A 24,447-nucleotide genomic window follows, 5' to 3' on the forward strand; every position below is an offset into this window, starting at 1 on the left:
AATTAAAGGTGAGTAGCTATTGAAAAAAAACATAAAATGGAAAATGCTTTTCAAGACATCATGGAGAATGATATAAGGTTTTCAAAAAAGTTGTACCTTTGTTTACGACTGGGGATAAAAACAAAATATGTCTCGACTCTCTAACTGTATTGACAGTCCATTTAACAGTTCTATATTTTGGTCTAAAATAAAATACAGGAAACTACAAGCCAACAGCAAAAAGGCATTCAAGTTAAAAAATAAAAAGTTTTAGAATTACTACTTAAAATGAACAAAAAAGAAAAATCTGCACTAAAAGCAGGAATCTTACAGACACATGGGCAGGAATATGTATTACAGGGCCAGTTGACAGAATTTGAAGCGCAAAAAAATTCATTCACATTTCCTTAGGTCAGTTTGTGCATGGAAAAAAATGTATTTCATTATCTGTCTTTGGATAGCTATTCATGTTTTTGTCATTTTAATCAGAATGGTGGGACTAATGAGTTTCCAAATTTGTAAGGCTTTGTATATAAAATAAAATCCATTCATTCTCTTGCTTGCTGATCCTACACTCTCACACAAAAGCTGGCCACATATACATACCTGATTTCCGAATTTCTATACCATCTCCATAGGATTTTTTTTTTTGTTAGGACCTAAATAAACATTTAATTCATTTTTTGGCCCATTTTTGGCCCATCATGTAAAACCTCACACAGTTTGAAAATCTAAAGGATATTATAACAGACTATAATATGTGTGTTCACATTAGGTCAAGGGTGGTGAAAAAAAATCCCAATAAAACCAAGTAACATGATCTAATGTTAAAGAACATAAATAAAAAATAACAGATTTTTTTTCAAAACGTTTAAAACATTTGCAATGGTAGCTGATCACTTCTTTCACAATGGAGGAAAGGGTTCAAGGCTTTAACATTCTTTGGTTCAATCAAGAAGACCGTGGAGAATCTTCATAGTCTATCATTTGAGCAAAGGTGGGCCAATGTCTCACCTGATCAGTTATTTCTTGTGTGACATCTGTCTGTATATGGGCATTCTCTAATCGATCATTTATTTATTTTTACAGGTATTTATATAGCGCTGACAATATAGGCACCGCTTTACACATTTGTTCATTCCCTGCTCTCAAGAAGCTTGAAATGTGAGGTCAACTCACATTCACACAAACTAGAGCCAATTTAGATTAAAAAGCCCAAAGGGAAACCTACTGACTTTACTGGTACCAAGGAAGACATATACATATAAAAAAAAACTCCAATCACTTTATTACATGGTTAAAACAGACAAAGACTAAACTCCAAATGGGAATTAAATCCCAGATATAGTTACTTCTATTATAATAACGCATACAAAAGTATAACAATCAGATAACGCCTTTGTCTGGAACAATCCAAGAGGTTGACGCAGTTTGCATGCTGAACAATGCTTCTTCAGGACCTTTATTCTTGGAGACAAAGGAGAGTAACCTAAGTAGAAAAATACAATATATTCTACATATAGTATGCACTTTAGTCATGTACAGTCATGATTGTACATGAATAAAGTGCACATTATATGTAGAGTATATTGTATTTTTCTAATTAGCTTGCTCTCCCTTGTCTCCCAGAATAAAGTCCATGAAGAAGCATTGTATGTGAAATGTGTCAACCTCTTGGACAAGGAGTTATCTGGTTATACTTTTGTATGCCTTATTATATTATAAGAGATATAGCATAAAAGATCAGAGCACTCATGGTGAATGTCCACAATAAAAAACAGTAATGTTCATAACCAGCAGACAATATAAAACAGTTTAATGGAGCAATAAAAGCAAGAATCACCATGAGGGTGTATCCATGAATGGATGTCATACAATGATAAGTGCAAACCATAGACTGCGGGAATGATGGGAGCGGCTTACTGTGTTGTAGGCATGGAGAGTCTGGATGGTGAGCTCAATAGGTGGAAGGTGAAAGAGCCACAATTAATGGTACACAGGTGACCAAGACCAGTGGTCTGAGAGAGACCCCACAGGAGGGAGGAGAGATGTAACTATCTAGAATTTGCTTCCCGTTTGGAGTTTAATCTTTGTTTGTTTTAACCATGTACTAAATTGATTGGATTTCTTTTATATATGTGTATGTTTTCTTTGGTACCAGTAAAGTCCGTAGGTTTCCCTTTGGGCTTTTCTAATGTACATAGTTAGGATGTGGTACAAATAATGGCAGCCATGTTAAGATTGCACGGCCAATTTAGACAGGAGACAATTAATCTACCAGCAGGACTTTGGAATGTGGGAGGATGCCTTGAGAAAACCTCCACAAGCACAGGGAGAACATGCAAACTCCATGCAGCTAGCATCATGGTTGGGATTCCCATTTGTCCCATTTGCACACAGAGTATCACACTGTCGTGCACACAATAAACATCACCAGGCGCATGGCATGGTTCTGGTGTGAACTAGCTCTCAGGATTCATTACTCCACAGTGTCTGCAGCTACAGAAGGTTTGTAAAATATGTAAAAATACATTAATGTCCATTTTATCTGTATTGAATAGAGTAGGTAATTGATAGAACACGTAGTGAAGGGGAATGACACCTGTCATCAGAACACATATCCCCATTAGAAAACGTCCCCTCACCCCTTGTTCCAGAAAGGGTCACAGGACAAAGTGTTAACCTCCACAGTAGGGAGACACCTGTAGAAAATTAATCCCACACTGAAACCTTTAAATGCCTTGATGAGGGTGTTAGACCAAAGGTGATACCATATGAACATTAGAAAAATAGCTGGCACTTCAATAAAACCTCAAAAGTTTAATGAGATCTTAAATACAAACAAAAGCAAGTTTGCACATGGACCCAGGGGCGTATTTATCACAAGGCAAACAAGGCACTTGCCTAGGGCGGCATCTTTCAGGGGGGCAGCAGCTGCCCCCAGAAGGAGGGATGAAAGAAGAGACATGTGCGCCATGGGAGCCAGGTGGGATCCGAGAAAGAGGCTGCGGCTGCTTGATGGTGTATGCAGAGCCTGACTCTTGTTCCCGGGGATGTCTGGAGTTGTAAAGTCTCTCTCTTTATCGCCGGGGGGGGGGGGGGGGTTGTGGTGTTGGTTAATGGAAGGCTCTCCCAGGTAGGGGATAGGGGGGCAGGGGTGCTGTTGGTCAATGTCAGGCACTCTCCATGGGTGGATGATGGGGGGGTGTTGGTCGGTGTCCGTGGAGGCAGGCGATTTTTGTGTTGCCTAAGGGCAGCACAAAAACTAAATACACCACTGCATGGACCAATACACCAAACAAACATTTTTGGAAACGCAATGTTCCTCTCAAGGCGACAAGAGAAAGTTGCACCTTCAGAAAGGAGACCTTTACATCTCAGAATTGTCAATGTTGCTGTAAATTGCTTCACATGCCGAATTACTATTGTTTGTATTTATGACCTCACACCATGTATTGCTTCACCAGCCAATAAAAACCTGACAAGGCTTTTCTTGTTTCACAAATCTAGCTGTAAAAGGAAAAGAAAAAAAAAAATTGGATATACTTTATTTTATTTATTTACTACAGTTACAGCACTGCCAATTTAAGCAGCGCTTTACATATATATGTACCTATTTTCTATAGCTAGAAACATGGCTTTAAATCATTACCATGGTTTGATCAGATTATTCGTATTAATAAAAATATGGAGCACTGAATGACTAATTTCTGCTGTGGTCATGACTCTGAAACTTTTCTTGATTTAAAAATGAAAAAAAAAAAATATGGAGACTACCATTGCCAACTTTAGACTCCAGGTTAGTCATCCTTATCCCACGGCTTCTCTCTGATATGAAACAAGCACACAGGGCAGAACACTTTTCAGAGTTCACTGGCACATTTTAGGCTGAACCCCAGGCAAACAGCTAAATACAACATTGAAATACACATATAGGGAGCCGTTTTACCTGCCAAAGCATTTGTATTTATCGCCTCCCTCCTAGATTGTAAGCTCTAAGGATCGGGCCCTCCTATCCCTCTTGTATTGAACTGTATTGTTGCTGTTTTGTCTCCCTTTATATTGTAAAGTGCTGAGCAAACTGTTGGCGCCATATAAATCCTGTATAATAATAATATTTCTGTTCATACATGATTTACAAAGCTCTGCCATACAGCACAACCCGCTCTGGTGACCTTTTCTGCTACAGTTAAAGCATAACTAAAGGCAGCACTTTTTTTTGTTTTGGAAAGAATGGAGAGTGATTAGTACCCCTGTCAGTTTTTATTGCGGACTGTATCCCCGTTAAGGAGATACACCCCATCTATTTGTCTTGTTTACCATCATTGAGGGCCAGGTCACACTACATGCATTTCAGTTGCTTTTTTTCTGCATCCAAAACACAGAAAGTAGGTGATATGGTTGTCAGTGTCATAGTTCATATCAGTGCTTGCAGTTCCAGTGCGTTCCGGGTGCAGAAAAAAAAAGAACATGCTGCATTTTTTCTACACAGAACTGTACTGGAACGTGGTAAAATGCATCAAAAATTTACCGGAACGCACCAAAAATACACTGTAACGCGCATGTCTCTATTTACATTGAAGAAAAAGGAAAAGGAACAAAAGAACTGGAATGCATTAAAAACGCACTGGAACACATCAAAAACGTGCATCTGGACTACGTTTCTATAGTGTGAACCGGCCCTGAAAGTGAGAGAAAAACCCAAATTTTTGGTTGTCCACAGAAAAGTAACAGAGGGGAACACTAGAGGGATTTCCTCTCACTTTCTGTTTAGCATGGGACATGAAGTGAATTGAAATTTCCCCAATGGGACAATGATGGCAAAAATGAAACCTTACAGGGGTAATAACCCTCCCTTACCTGAAATATGAAAAAAAAAGTTTGCCTATAGTTCTTCTTTAAGTAACATAGCCTGGTCACCTCCCAGAGCCACAGTCTGTAATCTACATACATCTGAAATATATGTTTTAGATTTTAGGGATGTGGTCCTAAAAAAAATCTCGCCATTTTTCTGCACAGAACCCCAAAGATTACTTGAAGCTGAACTCTTTGTAGAAGCTTTTAGAAAAGGTAATTTTTTCGAATTTAGCAAATATGTTAATCATTGTGAATCTAATGATGCAGCCACTGAAAAAGAACTGCTTGTATCCTGTATAATAAGGACAATGTGGGGTTGGGGTTACCCGACCACAATCTTGCTCATACGCACGAGTATGGGCAAGATTGGGCATGAGTATGGGCATGAGTATGGGCATTGACAGCTAAAATTCCCATTGCATGTTTGTCATTATAACACTGTACAGTGAGGGGAAGCGAGGTGGGCAGTTCCTTTACTCCTCTGGGTCATAGCTGTGCTCTTTCCCAGTGATGAAATCACAGACTTCTCAAAGGTGCTTTACTCAAAAAAAAAAAATAAACATTTTTATTGCACATAGGGACAAGTTATGGTTTAAATCGGCCGTTCTGAACCTTTTACACACAGACGAAGTCTTGAAAAAACTTTCGGGTCTCAGGGAAGCCCTACTAACATTGACTATATCTACAACTCATGATACATTAGTGTGATGGTCAGTGGGAAGAATTCCCCCCTTGCAGGCAGCTAAAAAAACATTGCGGCCAATGTGAATTTAGCTGAGAGGGAGAAATGACGCCTTGCTCAGGGAACCCCCAACTTCTGGAGGAACGCTAGGGTTCCATGTAAACTTGGTTGAGAAACCCTACTCTGAGTGCCCGGTCACACCAGTGCGATATCAGGTCCGATTTGTGAATTGAATTCGCATCTAATGAATGTGAATGTCAGTGTCCTAACGTGCGATTTGTTGCAGAGCGATTTCTAAAGTAGTTCTTACATTACTTTTTATACAGTTTTGTTGAGATTTCACATACATAGAATATAATGAAAATCGCACTGAAAATTGCAAGAAATTGTTGAAAATCTTCACAAGAAGCAATAAAGTCTTCAGAAATCGCACCTGAAATCACGCTGAAATTGCACTCAAATCAAGTGATTTTAAATATCAGCGGAGTGACCAGTGAATAAATTAAAAAGTATCCCAGACGGTATTGGGTTCCGGCTCGTTTGGCTCAGGCAAACCCTGCCTGTAGTGATCGATACTTTCGGGGTTGTGGCCATCATGGAGATGTATTGTATATCTGGTGGTCATAAACGTAAATAGTAAAGTGCAGTGCTTAAAAATTAGAATTAGAATCAAAAAATGCAGCAAGAGACAGCAAAAGGCAGCAAATAAAAGTCAATTAAGTATCCATGGTGCTCTCTAGAGTGGTGAAAATATACAGAGCTTTTCTGCCTCATATGATAGAAATGCGCACTCACCAGAAACGCATGGATTATGCGCATATAGGAATAATCATCCTAGATGTTAGATCCAAGACCAGGTGGTAGGCATCCTTCTCATGGTGGGTCATCCAGAGCTCCAATTCAGGTCCAGAGATCCCCTTAAGGTCAGCCAGGTAATCCTCTATGGTGGTAATGATCCCTCCTCTAGATGGTACAGGCACCTTCTCTGATCGCTCAGTGCGCACAAGCTACCTTCCTCCACACTCACACACAGCCTTTCCGAGGATTACCTGGCTGACCTTAAGGGGATCTCTGGACCTGAATTGGAGCTCTGGTTGACCCACCATGAGAAGGATGCCTACCACCTGGTCTTGGATCTAACATCTAGGATGATTATTCCTATATGCGCATAATCCATGCGTTTCTGGTGAGTGCGCATTTCTATCATTTGAGGCAGAAAAGCTCTGGATATTTTCACCACTCTAGAGAGCACCATGGATACTTAATTGACTTTTATTTGCTGCCTTTTGCTGTCTCTTGCTGCATTTTTTGATTCTAATTCTAATTTTTAAGCGCTGCACTTTATTATTTACGTTTATACTTTGCATTTAAAGGCATTGTGGTTGCCTTAGGTGTTCTAGCTGCTATACTCATACAAGAGCGCTCACTACAATTTGCTTTTGAACATATCTAGTGGTCATGCCCGAGACTGTTTCATTTTTGGTCTCGTCTGTTTGGCCTCCTTTTCACCTTGTTCCATCTCTCTATACGACAAGATGCTCAGTATGCTTTGCTTCATTGTCCCATACCGGGCCTCTTGGCTCACCAGCAGAAGTTGGCTTCCTATTTGTTTTTATCGGCCACTAGAACAATTGCTCAGGCCTGGAAGAGCCCCTTTGTCCCTCTTCAGGGGGTGCGGGATAGTATGACCACTATGATGCTCAATGAACAGATGTCAAATATCTGCAACGACTCCCAACGTAAATTTCTGAAAATATGGGAGCCGTGGTTGCAATATACCTTTCCCACGCTCCCCCCGGCTAGTCTGGGGATGTGATAGTGTTCAGTATGGGCGTTCTTGGACCCCTGCTCTTTGGTTTTGTTTATATATATATATATATATTTTTTTTTTTTTTTTTTTTGTACTCCTCCTTTCTTTTCTTTTTCTGTTTGTTTTTGGTGTGGCAGTGGACAGCTGCTTTTAGTTTGAGTTACAGTCAGAGTTATACTAATGTTCTTGTAATTTATGTGCCATTGATAGCCCTGCGTGGGCGCACCTTTTGCTCTGTTGGCGTTAGAGCACTGCTTTTTCTATTTTTTTATATGTGCCATTGATAGGCCCTGCGTGGGCGCACCTTTTGCTCTGTTGGCGTTAGAGCACTGTTTTTTCTATTTTTTTATTTTTTATATGTGCAATTGATAGCCCTGTGTGGGTGTGTTTTGTTGCCTCTGTTTTATACTGTTTAAAATTAATAAAAAACATTGAAATATAAAAAGTATCCCAGGGTTCAGTATAGTGAGCTCCAGGTAAACAGCTAAATGCACAGAGTACCTGCCAAAGGATTTCCATTTCTGTGCATCCAGGCCTCAGCCTACAGTATAGCCTGCCTAGCAGGGCCGGAGACCTCCATTAGGCTGCTTTCACACTGATCCGTTTTTCTTCCGCTTTTGTGTAAATAAAAAAAAAGCGGACGAAAAGCGTGCAACTATATATTTCTGTGTAACGCTTTACACTGATACTTTGCAGGTCCAGTGCGTTTTAAAAAATCCTGCTTGCTGCAATTTTGGTGCAGGTTTGGTGCAATCAAAAAAAACAAAAAACAAAAAAAACGCCTCCCCAGTGAAATCAATGTAAAATGTGTCAAAGATGCCACCCCTATCTGAAGGTGGCGCCTCTTTAAAGTGGTATCAAACCCAAAAGCAAATAACCATTATATTGTACGGTGCATTTTTGGTGCAGTTTTTGAGTTCCTTTAAAAAAACGCACTGCAAGCACAGTAAAAACGCGTCAAAACGCAGTAAAAATGCGACAGCGTGAAAGTAGCCATAGGTAATGCTTACATGTCTTGTTCCACCAGCCTGTCACTGGACAGTAAAAAGAGAAGGCCTGTTGAGCTTATCTCTGCCCTGTCCTCCAGTCAGCATGTTCCTTGTTAGCACATGAGTGCTGCAGCGCAACTGTTGCCTCTTTGTGCTGCTCCTCCCTTTCCCAGTCTGAGCTCTGCAGTACAGGGTCTGCTGGAGGCAGATACCAAGTCAAATTCAGGTGCTTACACTGCTTGTATTTTAAGAATACATATCAGGTAGAATAAACTATTACCCAGATATCTTCCTGGAGTTAAGATTTAAAAGAAAGTCCTATTAAGCAAAGGTTTCACCAACAAGTAAACAGAAGTTATCTGAAGGTGGAGCCTCTTTAAAGCGGTATCAAACCCAAAAGCAAATATCTATTATATTGTACCTTACCAATTCTTCGATGTGATGGCTGCATTAGTTTTCTTTTTTAGGCTTTTATTTTCTCCTGGCAATCCTACTAGTAACAAGCTGTCTTAGCAATTATCAATTAGAGGGTTGAGACAAATCATTTAACACTGACAGAGGTGTTTACAAAGATCAGCGTTTATTTATTAATTTAAAACCTTTATCCCAAAAGAAAAAAAAATGAAACTGCTTATAAAGCGTGAGCTGGAGTTTGGTTTCAATTTGTTAGTGTATTTAAATCTTCTAGTGCACCTAGCCACTCCCCCCCAACTGACAATGCTGCTGTTCAAAGGTGCCCCCTGTGCTCCTTTATCCAGGGCGGGGATACTCTAAGGCTGGGTTCACACTGATGTGGTGCAGCGTTTTCTGTGCGAATTCCACACCTCATCAGAATCGCACCCCATTCATGCGAATCGCTGCGGGTTTGTATGTTAACTTAACAGCACCCCGAAATCAGTGCGCAAAACGTGGTGCGATGTGCAGAATCAGATCGCATAGGTGTGAATACCCATGCGATCCGATTCTAGTGCGGATCCAAAAAAGGGTCCTGCACCTTTCTGGTGCGGGTGCTGTGCGATACGAGCCATACAAAATGTATGGATCCAGTCGCACCGCACACAAATCGCATGTGATTTGCACAGGAATGCGGTGCGGTTCCTATGCAAATTACATGCGATGTACCGCACCGCACTAGTGTGAACCTAGCCTTATACAGCCAAATCACCAGGTGAAAACAGAGGGGGGGGGGGGAAAAACATGAATGCAGCCACCACATCTAATGACTGGTAATGTGCAACATATTATATATTTAGTTTTGGGTTTATTACCACTTTAAGACAAAAGAAAAAATGTTTTGGAAAAAACACATGCACATGAGCACTGCAGCACAACTGATGGCCTCATTGTGCTGCTCCTCCCTTTCCCAGTCTGAGCTCTGATTACAGATGGAGATATCAGTACTTACACTGCTTGTATTTTAATAATAAATATTGCAGTATAAATGATTAAAGAGCTATCTGGCTACAGGTCAGCTTTAAAAGAAAGTCCTACTTAAAGCTGAGCTCCACCCAAAAGGGGAAGTTCTGCTTTAAGGACTGCTACCCCGCTCCCCATTAAGGATTGGCACCTTTGGGGAGCGGGTACCCGAATTTGACAGGTACCCGCTCCCACTTCCAATCAGATCGCCTAGGCGATCGGAAACGGAAGGTGTCCTCCCTCCCTGTAGTCTTTTGGGACACGTGACAGGTCCCAGAAGACTACAGGACCATTCACAAAGCGCAGCGCTACTTGCACATGTGCAGTGAGCAGCCGGCTGTGAAGCCGCAAGCTGTCACAGCCGGGTGCCCACACTGAAGATGCCGGCCTCCTGGAATCCAGGACGGCCGGTGAAACGAGCTGCGGGGGACACACCACGGAACCGAGGGACAGGTAAGTGGCTGTTTTATAAAAGTCAACAGCTACAGATTTTGTAGCTGCAGACTTTTATTTTTTGACCGGGTGAGTGGAACTCCGCTTTAAAAAAAAAAAATCAAAAAAGTCTTCTCCCTGCAAGTTATCAGCATAATGTGCTAGCATGGATCGCATACAAGCATATTCCGAAGGACTTACCGAAGCCTTCCAGCGGAGCGCTGTCACAGCTCCCTGAGGATTCCATCTTCACCTGATCTTTCTTCTAGGTTCGTGAGCCGCGGCCATCTGATTGGCCAAACCACGATGTAGACACTCCCATGCGTTCACGGTTGTTTCAGTTGCGTCACGGCTCTCTCAATGGACAGCGCTTCTACAGTAAATATCTTCTAAACGGTGAATGTTTAGGAGATATTTACAGTACGTACAGGTAAGACTTATAAAGTCTTAGGCTCCATGTACACGGGACACTTCTGAACGATGGAAACTGACTGCTGGAAAACGTAGGTTAAAAAACGTCTGTTTAGTGCATTTGCATACCGCGGTTATGAGCGTTTGTGTTTAGAAGCATTTTTTAAAGATAATCTCAAGAGACCTTCCAAAATGCCCAGAAAGCAATGAAAAACAGTAAAAAAATAACTATTTCAGACATTTTGAGAGAAATAGAGAGAGCAGAAGCAGAGAGAGCAGTATTTGTTGAGATTAGCTGTCTTTTTTTTGTGGTGTTTGGATGTGTTCCGGCTCATTTCTGTGCAGAAATTATTGCAGCAATGTCTAACATTTTTTTTCATGAAAAACCTCAAAGTATGGTGTACCGGGTCCATTTGAGTACCGGGAAAATGCTTTGCATGTATTTTTTATGATGAAGAAAGGCTCTGGACAGCATCTGGAAATCAAACAGCTGAAAAAAAATTTCAAACGCAAATGCTTATAAACACGATTAGCCGCGTTTACAAGCGTTTGGCATTTGAAACGCTGATAAAATCTACTGCTGAACGCAAGTTTTCTGTGTTCAAAAAAAACAACTGTAAACTCAACTGCCTGTAAATGACGATGTGTACATGGACACATAGGAAAACATTAGGGAGAGTTCAGGGGCTGCTGAAAAACCGCTGAACAGCTCCTGAACGTCAGTTTATCAGCTGCAGTGTACATGAGCCCTTACCTGTAAGTAAAAGATACAAAATTGGATTTACTTCCACTTTAAGGCTTGGATCACACTGGATGCGATTTAAAGTTGCGCATTTTGTTTGCTGCATTTTCTGAAGATTTCTCAATGATTTCTTGCATTCTCCATTGCATTTTGCAGTGCAATTTCTATTGCAGTCTATGTGAAATTGCAACAAACTGCAGAAAAAGTAATTCAAGAACTACTTCTGAAATCATGCTGCAGCAAATCGCGTATGTTAACCACTTCCAGTTCGGACACTTTTACCCCCTTCCTGTCCAGGTCAATTTTCAGCTTTCAGAGCTGTCACACTTTGAATGACAATTGTGCGGTCATGCTACACTGTACCCATATGAATTTTTTAACATTTTTTGAGACAGATAAAGATTTATTTTGTGGTATTTATTCACCACTGGGATTTTTATTTTTTTTGCTATGTAAATTAAAAAGTCCAAAAATTTTGAAAAAAAGTGTTTCTTATAAAATTTTGCATATAAATAGTATTTCATCATAAATCTTGGCCAAAATTCATTCCGTTATATTTTTAGTAAAAAAAAAAAAATAACCCAAATTAGTTTATAACCAAAAATTATAATTTTTAAACTTTTTTTTATATTATTTTTTATTTATTTAATCTTTTTTTACATACTATCACCCTGCACTACTTGTGGGGGGTGATGAAGATTTTTTTTTTTTTTTTTACACTGATTGCTTTTACAGCCATAGAGGATATAAAAGTAATAATTTCTCCTTCTCTCTGGCTGCATTCTTCAGTCATTGAGAACTACTGAGTGAGCTGTGATTGGTCACAGCTTGTCACATGGTACAAGGCTGTTGTGAATAGCCTTGTACCATGTGACCTCTGTGATCATTCACAGATTTCACACGTAGTAAGCAATGATGTCAGAAGTGACATCTTGCTTACTACTCTGCATGTGATCCCTGATTGGCCAATCAGTGATCACATGATCGGGACCTCGTACAGAGGTCCCGTCCGACGATCGGTGTCCTCCAGACACAGTGGGCACCGGATCGCGGTGCTGCGTGCTCCCAGGGAGCGTGCACAAGCAGGGTGTGGGAAGGCCGTTTATAAACGGCCACCCAACCCTGCACTGCCACCGTCCGGCTGTTTATACACAACAGCCGGACGGGAGGTGGTTAAGACACTCACATTCATTAGATCCGGTTTCTGATCAGATTTCAATTCCCAAATTGCACCTGAAATGGTGGAAATGTGAACCAGCCCTAAAACAGAATTACAAGGCATCTGAGCACCACAAACCAAAAACTTTATTTCATTTATTTCATTTTAATATTCAAAACAAACTCCTCCCTCCATCCATGTCTTCATACTTTTCTTTGTTTTTGGCTAAAAAGTAAAAAAGATGATTCAGGTAACATTTATCTGGAATCCATCTGCCCTTAGCTAAAGCATGCAGGCTGGAAGATGTACTGAAAAAAACCCTCCCCCTCCTCCCCTCCTGAAAAATCCTGAGATAGATGACAAAATTTGCCTAGGCCTGGAAGCAAATGAAAAAAAAAAACAATTGTTTTTGACAAGAAAATATAATATATCTTCCTATCTATTTATGAATGCTAATGCAATTTATAGAAGTCAATTGAAGGTGGAACCCCATTTAATACCATTTTTTTTTTTTTTTTTTTAAACACATGCAACTAAGCAAATTAAACAAGGCTGCCGACCTCGCGGATCATCCACTGACCACCGCTGTCAAGCTTTCATTGCATAAGCCTTTGTAAACAATCCGAGCATTTATGGCTTGTAACAAGGGAGCCTACTATTCCTGACACTGTGACCCGATCGCTTCTTTTTAAATAATGCAGATTGCTGACATCTCTCCTCTGTAAACAGACCCAGCAGAAATCTGCTTCCATTTACCCAAGATGTAGTGGGTACTTGACGTGTTATGACATATGTGTAAACCTATGAGATCATACAGTATACTGAACACGCAAAACTCAGGAGGCGCCCTATAGGGATGTACATGCTGACTACCCCCCAAAAAGTCAATATTCTTTAGCTTCGGCAAACGCTTTCTAAAGTGATCCCATTTTTAATTACTAATAAATCTGTTTTGCGGGAGTTTATATTTTGGATAGATACAAGGATACGGTCTGTATTGTCGCACTTCAAGGTTCTCACAGCCCACAGCACTCAACAAGGTGATACCTGAGGCGGGGTATTTGGAAATTGCAAGACTAACACTACAGGACTTTGAGCTGACGTTAAATGAGCACATTCTGCTGTTTTTTTTTTTCCTAAATAAGAATACATGCATGGCTTGGCAGACAGATCAGTGACAAAAAAAAAAAAGAAAAAAAAAAAAGAATAACAAATTATAATATGGATTGAGGGGACTGAAAATGGTAAAACTGATTGAGAAAGCATTTCTTTTTTTTGTTAATAAATGAATACTGAAAATAAAAGTTAAGGCTGAAGTCAGGAGTTTTGCAATAAAACAGACTTTAACTGTTATTGTTTCTATTGCTCTTCCTTTAGAAAATATTTTTTAATTGGAATTAGATAACGTGCCAATGGCTGAATGAAGTGATCAGCGTAAAATATTTTTGGGAACTTAGCATTAAACCCTGTAGGCACTTAAGATTAATTCACATACAAAAATAATAACTCGTAGGATCTACAGGAAAAACATGATTTAGGCAACCAGATAACATATATATATGTATATATATATATAAAAAACATGGATAATGCACAACTTGCCATTTATTTTTAACATTGCAAAAAGCATTTTCTAAATATATTTAGAACATTGTAAAAAAATATATATATTAATTAAGAGAACCCTGAATAAGCCTTTTATTATGTGCAAAACCTGCATAAATAAAAAACCGTAATTGAATAATTATATCTGCAAATAAATGTTTTATTAACAATATTGTTACATAATGAATATAATATGATTATAATATAATATTATCATTATTTTATTATCATTATAATTATTACTATATTACCATTACTAATTCTATATATTTTTATGTCAATCATATTATTACATAATAATAATAATAATATAGAAATAATATTACTATAGTTATTCATAAGAATATTATAATTATATTAGGAATAATAATAATAATATTGTTAATATGGTTAATAATAATAAAAATAATAATACAACATAAACTGTGTTCTAATTTGTTTATTATTGTTTCCTGTATATTTGTATGCTTTGTTATTGATATAATCTCAGCACCACACCAGAAATAATGCTGGCAGTCTATAAATCAATAACAGCACATAATTAAAAACCAACAGGTAAAATAATCAGCAATTAAAAGCAAATATAGTATAAAATGATGTATACTACTTAATTTAATTTGGCTCTATTATAATTTTATTTTGTTTTTAATTTTAATCCTAGATTGTAAACCCTAACAATCAGGGCCCTCTGTTTCCTCTTGTACCAAATTGTATTGTAACTGCAATGTCTACCTTCATTTGGCAAAGCTCTGCGCAAACTGTTGAAGCAATATAAATCCTGCATAATAATAAAAATTAAAGGCTTTATAGATACTTAATGATAAAAGGAAATGAAAAGAATTCAGATTTTTTTTTTTTTTGTTATTCCCAAACAAGAAAATAACAACAAGCCCAACAGTTATCAATCCTTAGGCATTCCATAATTTTTCCAGTTAGACTGTCTCACATAAGCATCTTAAAATACAAATATATATGAAATACCTTTAGGAGTGCTGGGAATGTATTAGGAACAAAAATTAATTTGTTCTATTTCCTGAAACCTATTAGCTGCTGTAAATGGATAAAACGTCCACATATCGGAACATAATAAATAATAAAAGAAATAAGGAAAAAAATAAATGAATTAAACTGAAAACTAGCAAAAAAAGAAAAGAATTATTGTACCACACGAAGTTAAGTTTCAAACAGAACTCAGTTATCAATGTGTAATGTTTATTTAAACTGTACTGCACAAGGTTTAAAGATATGTAGAAATATAGAAAATATTCCAATAATCAGATCTGAATATTCTATAAAAATAAAGACAAAGAAGAACTGTATTATTTTATTTAATAATACAGTTCTTCTTTTTCTTTATTATTATAGAATATTCATATCAGATCTGATTATTCTATAATAATAAAGACAGGGAAGAACCATATTATTTTATTTAATAATACAGTTCTTCTTTTAATTTATCATGATAGAATATTCAGATCAGATCTGATTATTGTAATATTCATATGGAATACATACATATATACACACACACATATATATATATATATACATATATATATATGTATATCACACACATATATACATACATATATATATATATTTTTTTTTTAAATAAATATATATATATTTATTTTTCTTAATATATATATATATTTGTTTGTGTGCTTGGATATATATATATATATATATATAAATATATCTATCTATCTATATCTATATATCTATATCTCTCTTTTTCTTTTTTTTTAAAGCTCCAGTTAATAAAGTAAAGTGTTAAACGTGGTGATGATGGAAGGGAGGGGCGCAGGAAAATGTAATATTACGTTGGGGTTTCACTATACAACACAGCATGTACATGTAAACATTTTAGACTTTGATTAATGACAGAATGCAGTTCCAGCAGAGCATTGTGTAAAAAAAGGGGAAAAAAAAAACCATCTTAAAATAGTTCTTTCGAAGTGCAGCTAACCCCTGTTGCTCTTAAAGTACCTATTCGTTGGCGGTGCCTGTGTTGATTTAATTATAATATCAAAATGCAGTTATGTGTATTAGAGTTTTTTTTTTTTTTTTTTTTTTTAGTATATATACATGGGATGAGGCGAGAGCTTTCTTCTCAAACTGTGCCCTCCAAGTTGCCCATAAAGCCAGCAGAACAGATGGGGATATCCCTGTCCTCCCGACTGAAGGGTTAATGGTAAGATCTCCACATAAAGGTTTTGAAGTTGATTAAAATCCGGGCTTTGCATTAAACAACATCATTTCCACATGAGTTGCTGCTAATGCTGTTAAGGAAGCAGCATGGGCTGCCCAGTGTGTGAGACCCTCCTGTACCCTCTAGCCACCCACTAGGGCTGCATGATTAGCATCCTACCTGGCTCTCCGAGGAATTCCCATCATCCCCTAGTAGCTCATTCCGCACTTCGTCACTGTAGGCGATCCGTGACCTTTTCTGCAAAACAAAAAAAACAAAGGGAGGTGAGGAGGGGGGGAGAGTAAGTGTAAGAAAAATAAACCTTTAGAATTTAAATCTGAAGATGTACCCAACCCTGGAGAGCCCCCTAATGGATGCCGATCTGATACAATCTGCTAGGAAAGGTTTGATTCATTTGTGTCCAAAACCAGCGGGGTGATGTGGTCCTACCGAAGGCCAGACGATTCAAAAAGGTATGCCTGCTAGCAATGCAACTGTTGTTGGCGAGAGTGTTCAAAGAGAAAAACACTTGCTTAACAGCCTCCCTAGAATATTAACCTCACGCCACACAAAAGAAAAACTCGACTGCCCAACTGGACCTGCACTGTGCTCTACTACAGCCAAACCACCTTGCCATCAACCGGGAACATGATTTAATTTGAAGTGTACAGACAATTGAGCAGATCCAGAGGAAAGGATCTGCACCAAGACAGCCACATTTATTTTACATACAACCAGGTTCTAAACAGTTGCTACAGACAATCTCTGTTTGTTTCGCAATTCTCATAAACCTTCTTCAGTGAGGTTGAAAAATACATTATAAAGAAGTGTTGCTGACAAACTGGAATTACACCGAGCTGTGCTTGATATATCGAAAGGGAAACCATCAATTTCATACATCTTTAACCCTAGCGGTCTGATTATGTCAGTATCTCTGTGCTCAAAGCGGTACATTTTTTTTGCATGGAAATATGTAGTTATTTTTATTGTAGGCCTGTAATTTTTAGGAATAACTCACTGAAATCTGTCCGAACAAGAACCTAGTAAACATCCCGGGTATGATAAAATTTGAAACACGAAATCATAAATTATAATTTAATAAACGTTCATAACAAATAATAATATAATAATAATAAATGTAATTCAATAATATAATCAAACCAAAAACACTGAAATGTGAAATAGAGCGCCAAGTTTGCATATCGCTGAGTACCATTCTTTTATCAATAAATTTCTGGTTACTGAGGTAATGCACAAGGTTGGTGCGCTTCTCGTTTTTTGTTTCACTTTACAGTATTTGCAATAGAGCGCCAAGTTCGCACATCACTGAGCAAAGTCGCAAAATCGTTTTCAGTGTCTGATGAGGAATTTCCCCTACGAATCATTATCACTCAATTCTGCAAGTGGTTCTGATTTACTATCGCTGTTCTCTAGCCGGTCTAAAACCGCTTTTGACCTAAAGGGAAGCTTTTTGGACGCCATGGACGTTTCTCAGTTTCCAGGGAGAAAGAACAGTAAAAATGCAGGCAGGGCACAGGACAAAGCACTCGGGACAAAATGTATGTGAAATGGTTTGATACAGTAATGTTATACTATGTGATTTTAGTGTATGTAGTGAATGTCACTTTTTCACATTTTTAAATTTCCCGCCAGTTCCGTCCCCCGTACGTCCCGACGTCGCAGGGAACGGAACCCAGAAGACAGATGCCGGCATCGGCTGGAGGACACTGCAGGAGGGACATCGCGGGAGTGCAGGACAAGGTAAGTGAAGAAGCCCAGTGGCTAAATGGTTAGCACTTCTGCCTGGCAATACTAGGGTTGTTGGTTCAAATCCCAACCATGGCACCACCTGCCTGGAGTTTGCATGTTCTCCCTGTGCCTGCGTGGGTTTCCTCCGAGTACTCCGGTTTCCTCCCACACTCCAAAGACATGCTGGTAGGTTAATTGGATCCTGTCTAAATTGGCCCTAGTATGTGTATGTATGGATGTGAGTTAGGGACCTTAGATTGTACGCCCCTTGAGGGTTAGGGACTGATGTGAATGTACAATATATATGTAAAGTGCTGCGTAAATTGATGGCGCTATATAAGTACCTGAAATAAATAAATAAGAAGAGATCCCGGAGCAGCACTGCAGTGTATTCCTGAGTGTAGCTCGGGGTTACCGCTTGTGGTGCTGAAACTTTACCCCGCGCTACACTCGGGAATACCTCCAGGGAGGTTAAAGTCCAATATTTTTTTTTCTGCTCTTGCAACAGGAAAATGCTGAAAACTGACCAATGCCGATAAAAGCCCAAAATAAATGTAATGGTTTCAAATCCTCAACGCACTTCAAATAGGAACGTGTCGTCTTACAGAGAAAAAGTGCGACAGCATCACCTTTGAGAAGACAATGGTACCACCACATCGTCTTTGAAATCACATATATTTATGTACAAGTTTTAAGAGTCATCATTATCAATAATGTTTTTGTAGCCTGATAGTGGAACCCTGCAACAACTGCAAACACCGGAGATGGTGCTTTTCAGAAAGAAACGTTTAGGTCTTCAAGAAGGAGAAATGGTGGCAAGTCTTCATTTAGAAAAACTCAAGTGTAAGTCACGTCAGCTTTGATGGGGAGCATTTTCAAACCTGGAAAATCAATGCAATGTCTAAATAAAAAGAGGTCACACTCAAAACGTGACCTATTGCAGTGTAAACGTAATAGTACGTTATGGTTGTCCCTAACCAAACTCCTAGATGTATTCCTCAAAGTAACGCTACACCGCAACTCCAAACATAGGCCCACATTCTAAAACTTAAAGTGTTACTAAACCCACAACAGTAAAATCAGTCTGTATATGCGGTAAAGCATGCTTGTTATACTCACTGTGGAACTAAGGGGTTAATCCTCAAATTTGTGTAAAAGGCTGTTTGATCCTGTTTTCTCTGATCCTCCCCTTCTTCTACTGTCCCCAATCCATCTGCTATAGTTAGAGCAGCAGTGGCAAATCTGCACATGCTCTGTTTGGTGTGTATTTCTAGACAGAGTTCATGTAATCAGGACAGGGCTAACCATCGCTGTCCAGACAGAGGGTCAGGGGTCATGTCTGGAACATTTCCAAAATCCGCCCCTTTCTGACCAATGACACCACAAAACAACCTATTCACACCTTGACTACTGCAACTCCCTCCTCACTGGTCTACAGTTACACAGGTTATCCCCCCTTCAGTCTATTATGAATGCTGCTGCTAGACTCACCTCACCAACCGATCAGCGACTGCTGCCCCTCTGTGCCAATCCCTCCACTGGCTTTCACTAACCCAACGTATAAAATTCTAAATACTACCCACAGCTTACAAAGCCATCCACAACACTCCCCCTAGCTACATCGCCAACCTCATCTGCAGATACCGCCAAAATCTCCCACTCAGCTCCTCCCAAGATATTTTTCTCTCTAGCTCCCTCAACACCTCCTCCCACACTCGCCTCCAGGACTTCTCCAGAGCCTCTCCCATCCTCTGGAACTCCCTTCCGCAGTATGTCCAGTCAGCCCCCACCCTATCTGCCTTTAGGTGATCTTTGAAAACTCAGGAAAGCCTACCCCACCTCCACTTAAAAACTGTGCTTGAATCACCTCCATCAGATCATCCCCCGCAGCTATCACCTTTTGTATCACCTCTCCCTTCCTTTAGATTGTAGGCTCCACGAGCCGGGCCCTTCTATTCCTTCTGTACTGAAATGTATTGTAATTGTATTGTCTCCCTTATATTGTAAAGTGCTGAGCAAACTGTTGGCGCTATATAAATCCTGTATAATAATAATAATATAAATCCTGTATAATAATAATAATATAAATCCTGTATAATAATAATAATATAAATCCTGTATAATAATAATATAAATCCTGTATAATAATAATATAAATCCTGTATTATAATAATAATAATAATAATATAAATCCTGTATAATAATAATGCAGCCTGACTCAGACAGTCAAAGGAGAATGAAATCTCCTCCTACAAGACTAACCAGTGCTCAGCCAGACACTGATAGAAGTCACAAGACTGCTATATAATGCTGATGAGAAATGGTATTTAGTAGTTTATATTTACTAAAATAATTGCATTTCTATGTTCTGTGCAGTGGAGAAGGTTGGATAGATATAGTAAATGCAGGGTCCTGGGTTTAGTAACACTTTAATGGAACTCTTTCACCTGTTAGCCTTGGGCTAAACACACGGATTTACTAAATTACCACATTAATATTTTTCTGTAGACAAATAGGCTTTGGGGAAAAAAAACATAAAATGTACACTTTTGCAGGGAGCCTGGAAAGCCTTTCACCCATGATCAGTGGATCAGGGGTGCAAAGCCAGACTCCAGCAGCTTTCTGCCTGTACCTTCATACTGGCTGACTGTTTACAAGCTGCAGGGCATGTGAGTGTACTACAAGGCCCCTCATCAGCAACTTCATATTCCATTCAGAACTACAAGCCATCAGCCACAATGGCTGACGGCAGTTGTAGCTCGTGTGGGCGGAGCCCCGCACGGCGTGGTATTTTCAAACAGTGATAGCGGGAGCAGGGTGAAGATCCCTTGTGCGCTGTCACAGGGAAGGGAGGAGAGGGGGGGAAAGGTTGCAGCTGCTGGAACATGTTACATGGTCCACCCTGAATACGGGTGGAACATGTAACATGTTCCAAACGGTGAACTTATGCTTTAAAAAAAAAAAAAAAAAAGAACAGTATTTTTGCTTACACATGATTGAATGATAGAAGGCAGCAGACATTCACCAAGATGGCTAAATGAAAGCTTCCTTGTAAAGAAAAAAGCCTAATTATTATTATTATTTCAGGTACTTATATAGCGCCATCAATTTACGCAGCACTTTACATATATATTGTACATTCACATCAGTCCCTAACCCTCAAGGGGCGTACAATCTAAGGTCCCTAACTTACATTCATACATACACATACTAGGGCCAATTTAGACAGGAGCCAATTCACCTACCAGCATGTCTTTGGAGTGCCTTTAGTAAATCAAGCTCATAGTTTTAAGGGAAGTGTCAGATAATAGATTAAACTATCACTAACCCTAAAATAATTGCATCTCTAAAATGGACCTTAAAAGGCAACTTACCATTAAATTGCAAAACTATAAAAGGATATTATAATAAACATAATACTATAATGTATACTGTGGATATAACATTTACGTTTTCTAATTTGTTTGGCTTGTTTTAACTTAAAAGAAATCAGCTATTTTTTACTTTCGTAGAAGTATAAAAAGGTAAAACCTGGCTTGGAGTAAGGCTAATGACAATGAATGAACAGTTGTGTACAGTTATTTTATTTCAGGTACTTATATAGCGCCGTCAGTTTACGCAGAGCTTTACATATATATTGTACATTCACATCAGCGTACAATCTAAAGTCCCTAACTCACATTCATACACACACATACAGTTGTGACCAAAATTATTCAACCCCCACTGAAATTGAGTGTTTTGGCCAGTTTGACATTGCTTTTGATCATTCAGTCATCTTGCTTACATTTACATTAAAGAGGCACTTGTAGGTCAGACAAATATAACATAACAGTTATAATGAAATAACCACAAATGTCTTTTCTGTGCTCACAGCATTATCAGTTTTATTCAACCCCCAAGTGACATTCAATCTTAGTACTTAGTACAGCATCCTTTTACAGTTATAACAGCTTTTAAACGTGAAGCATAGCTTGACACAAGTGTCTTGCAGCGATCTACGGGTATCTTCGCCCATTCTTCATGGGCAAAGGCCTCCAGTTCAGTCACATTCTTAGGCTTGCGCACTGCAACTGCTTTCTTTAAGTCCCACCAGAGGTTCTCAATCGGATTTAAGTCTGGTGACTGCGATGGCCACTCCAAAATGTTCCAGCCTTTCCTCTGCAACCATGCTCTAGTGGACTTGGAGGTATGCTTGGGATCATTGTCCTGTTGAAAGGTCCAACGTCTCCCAAGCCTCAGGTGTGTGACGGACTGCATCACGTTTCCATCCAATATCTCCTGGTACTGAAGAGAATTCATGGTACCTTGCACACGCTGAAGCTTCCCTGTACCTGCAGAAGCAAAACAGCCCCAAAGCATGATTGACCCTCCACCATGCTTCACAGTAGGCAAGGTGTTCTTTTCATCATAGGCCTTGTTCTTCCTCCTCCAAACATAGCGTTGATCCATGGGCCCAAACAGTTCTAATTTTGTTTCATCAGTCCACAGAACACTATCCCACAACTTTTGTGGTTTGTCCACATGGCTTTTGGCATACTGCAGTCGACTCTTCTTATTCTTTGGAGACAGCAAGGGGGTACGCCTGGGAGTTCTGGCACGGAGGCCTTCATTACGCAGTGTGCGTCTTATTGTCTGGGCTGAAACTTCTGTACCCACATCTGACAAATCTTTTCTCAGTTCCTCAGCAGTCACACGGGGACTTCTCTCCACTCTACGCTTCAGGTAGCGCACAGCAGTCGAAGTCAGCATCTTCTTTCTGCCACGACCAGGTAGCGTTTCAACAGTGCCCTTTGCCTTGAATTTGCGAATGATGCTTCCTAAGGTGTCTCTTGGTATGTTTAACATCTTTGCAATCTTCTTATAGCCATTGCCCTTCCTGTGAAGAGAAATCACCTCTTCTCTTGTCTTCCTGGACCATTCTCTTGCCTTCACCATGTTTGTAACCACACCAGTAAATGTCTAGAAGGAGCTGAGTATCACAGTCATTTTAAAGCTGCCTAATTGGTGCTTATTATGCTTGATTGCTGCTCGGTGACATCCACAGGTGTTTTCAATACCTGATGGAAAGCACCTGTATGAACCTCTGTTCTTCAGAGTGGTAGTCTTTAAGGGGTTGAATAATTGTGGCAATGAAGAAACCACATAAGAACCATTTACTACTGTATTACATAAACAATTGATGTCATTTTAGTTGCATTTGGGTAGTTACAACGTCCTTGTAGGATTTGATTCTGAATACAATTCCAAATGTACACTATAGTCCCTAAACCCCTTTACAGCATTGGGGGTTGAATAATTTTGGTCACAACTGTACTAGGGCCAATTTAGACAGGATCCAATTAACCTACCAGCATGTCTTTGGAGTGTGGAAGGAAACCAGAGTACCTGGAGGAAACCCACGCAGGCACAGGGAGAACATGCAAACTCCAGGCAGGTGGTGCCATGACTGGGATTCGAACCAACGACCCTAGTACTGCCAGGCGGAAGTGCTAACCATTTATCCACTGTGCTGCCCATAAATATATAAAGCACTCATGGTTAAGGGTGAGGAGATCCAGCAAGGAAGCATCGAATACCCCTCTGACCATATCCTGATTAAACGATCTGGATGACTGTGCTCCTGGTAAACTAATTTTGAAAATTTTTTTTTTTTTTTGTGGTGAGCATAACATTTTTGAATTATAAAAACAATGTTTCTTAACAGCATAGTAAGCAGTGTTATACAGGAGCTACGTCTATTACAGCACTTTTCAACCAGGGTGACCAGGCACCCTGGGGTGTCTTGAGGTTTCTTCAGGGGTGCCTTGATAAAAGGTCTAAATATTGCCCAAAACCTGTATACGAGCCAGCGGGTGGTTCAAGCCTGCTTTTAGTTACACAAAGCCACAGGTTTCCGATGTGCACCATTACGACCTTCTAGCTGCCGGCGCCCTGACAACCAATGACATCATCAGATGATAAGGTGGATGTCAGCTGCCTGCGCAGCATCCTAGTTTCACCCTCCCCCACCCCATCAGTGCTGGGGTCACATTAGCTCAGTGATGGAGAAAAACTGAGGGAGAAGAGAAACATTGGAATACTAGTCAGTACCAGTGTGCAAAAGTATATTTGCTTTGGAAGAATAAATCCCCTCTAATGTTGGGTGTCCTCCATGTGTGGATGTTGCTGCGTTATATAAAACTATTAGAATAGCTTTTCACATTTTAGAATAGGGTGCCCTGTTAAAATTATGGACAGTCAAGAGGCACCCCATTTTAGAATGGGGTGCCTCAGGACTGTCTATACTTTTAAAGGGTGCCTCGGGACTGTCCATAATTTTAAAAGGGTGCCTTGACCGAAAAAAGGTTGAGAAACACTGGTCTATTAGCATCACTAAGGATGGTTTCCTATTTTTATACATCTGTCACAAATGAGTGAAAAAA

At 39.4% G+C, this 24,447-nt stretch overlaps 1 protein-coding gene across 4 annotated transcripts in view; it reads right to left on the reverse strand.

The window, feature by feature from the left end:
• VTI1A (vesicle transport through interaction with t-SNAREs 1A) overlaps positions 1–24,447 on the reverse strand; it is a 734,144-nt gene that overhangs the window by 564,068 nt on the left and 145,629 nt on the right. For all 4 annotated transcript variants that reach the window (XM_089653082.1, XM_089653081.1, XM_089653080.1 and 1 more), the window contains exon 4: positions 16,454–16,531. In XM_089653082.1, the coding sequence (XP_089509208.1) occupies positions 16,454–16,531 (78 nt within the window). The remainder of the gene's footprint in view (positions 1–16,453; positions 16,532–24,447) is intronic.

This window comes from Staurois parvus, unplaced genomic scaffold (assembly GCF_062004578.1).
Source record: "Staurois parvus isolate SC_StPar_1 unplaced genomic scaffold, SC_StPar_1.0 ptg000697l, whole genome shotgun sequence".
NCBI classification, from domain to species: domain Eukaryota; kingdom Metazoa; phylum Chordata; class Amphibia; order Anura; family Ranidae; genus Staurois; species Staurois parvus.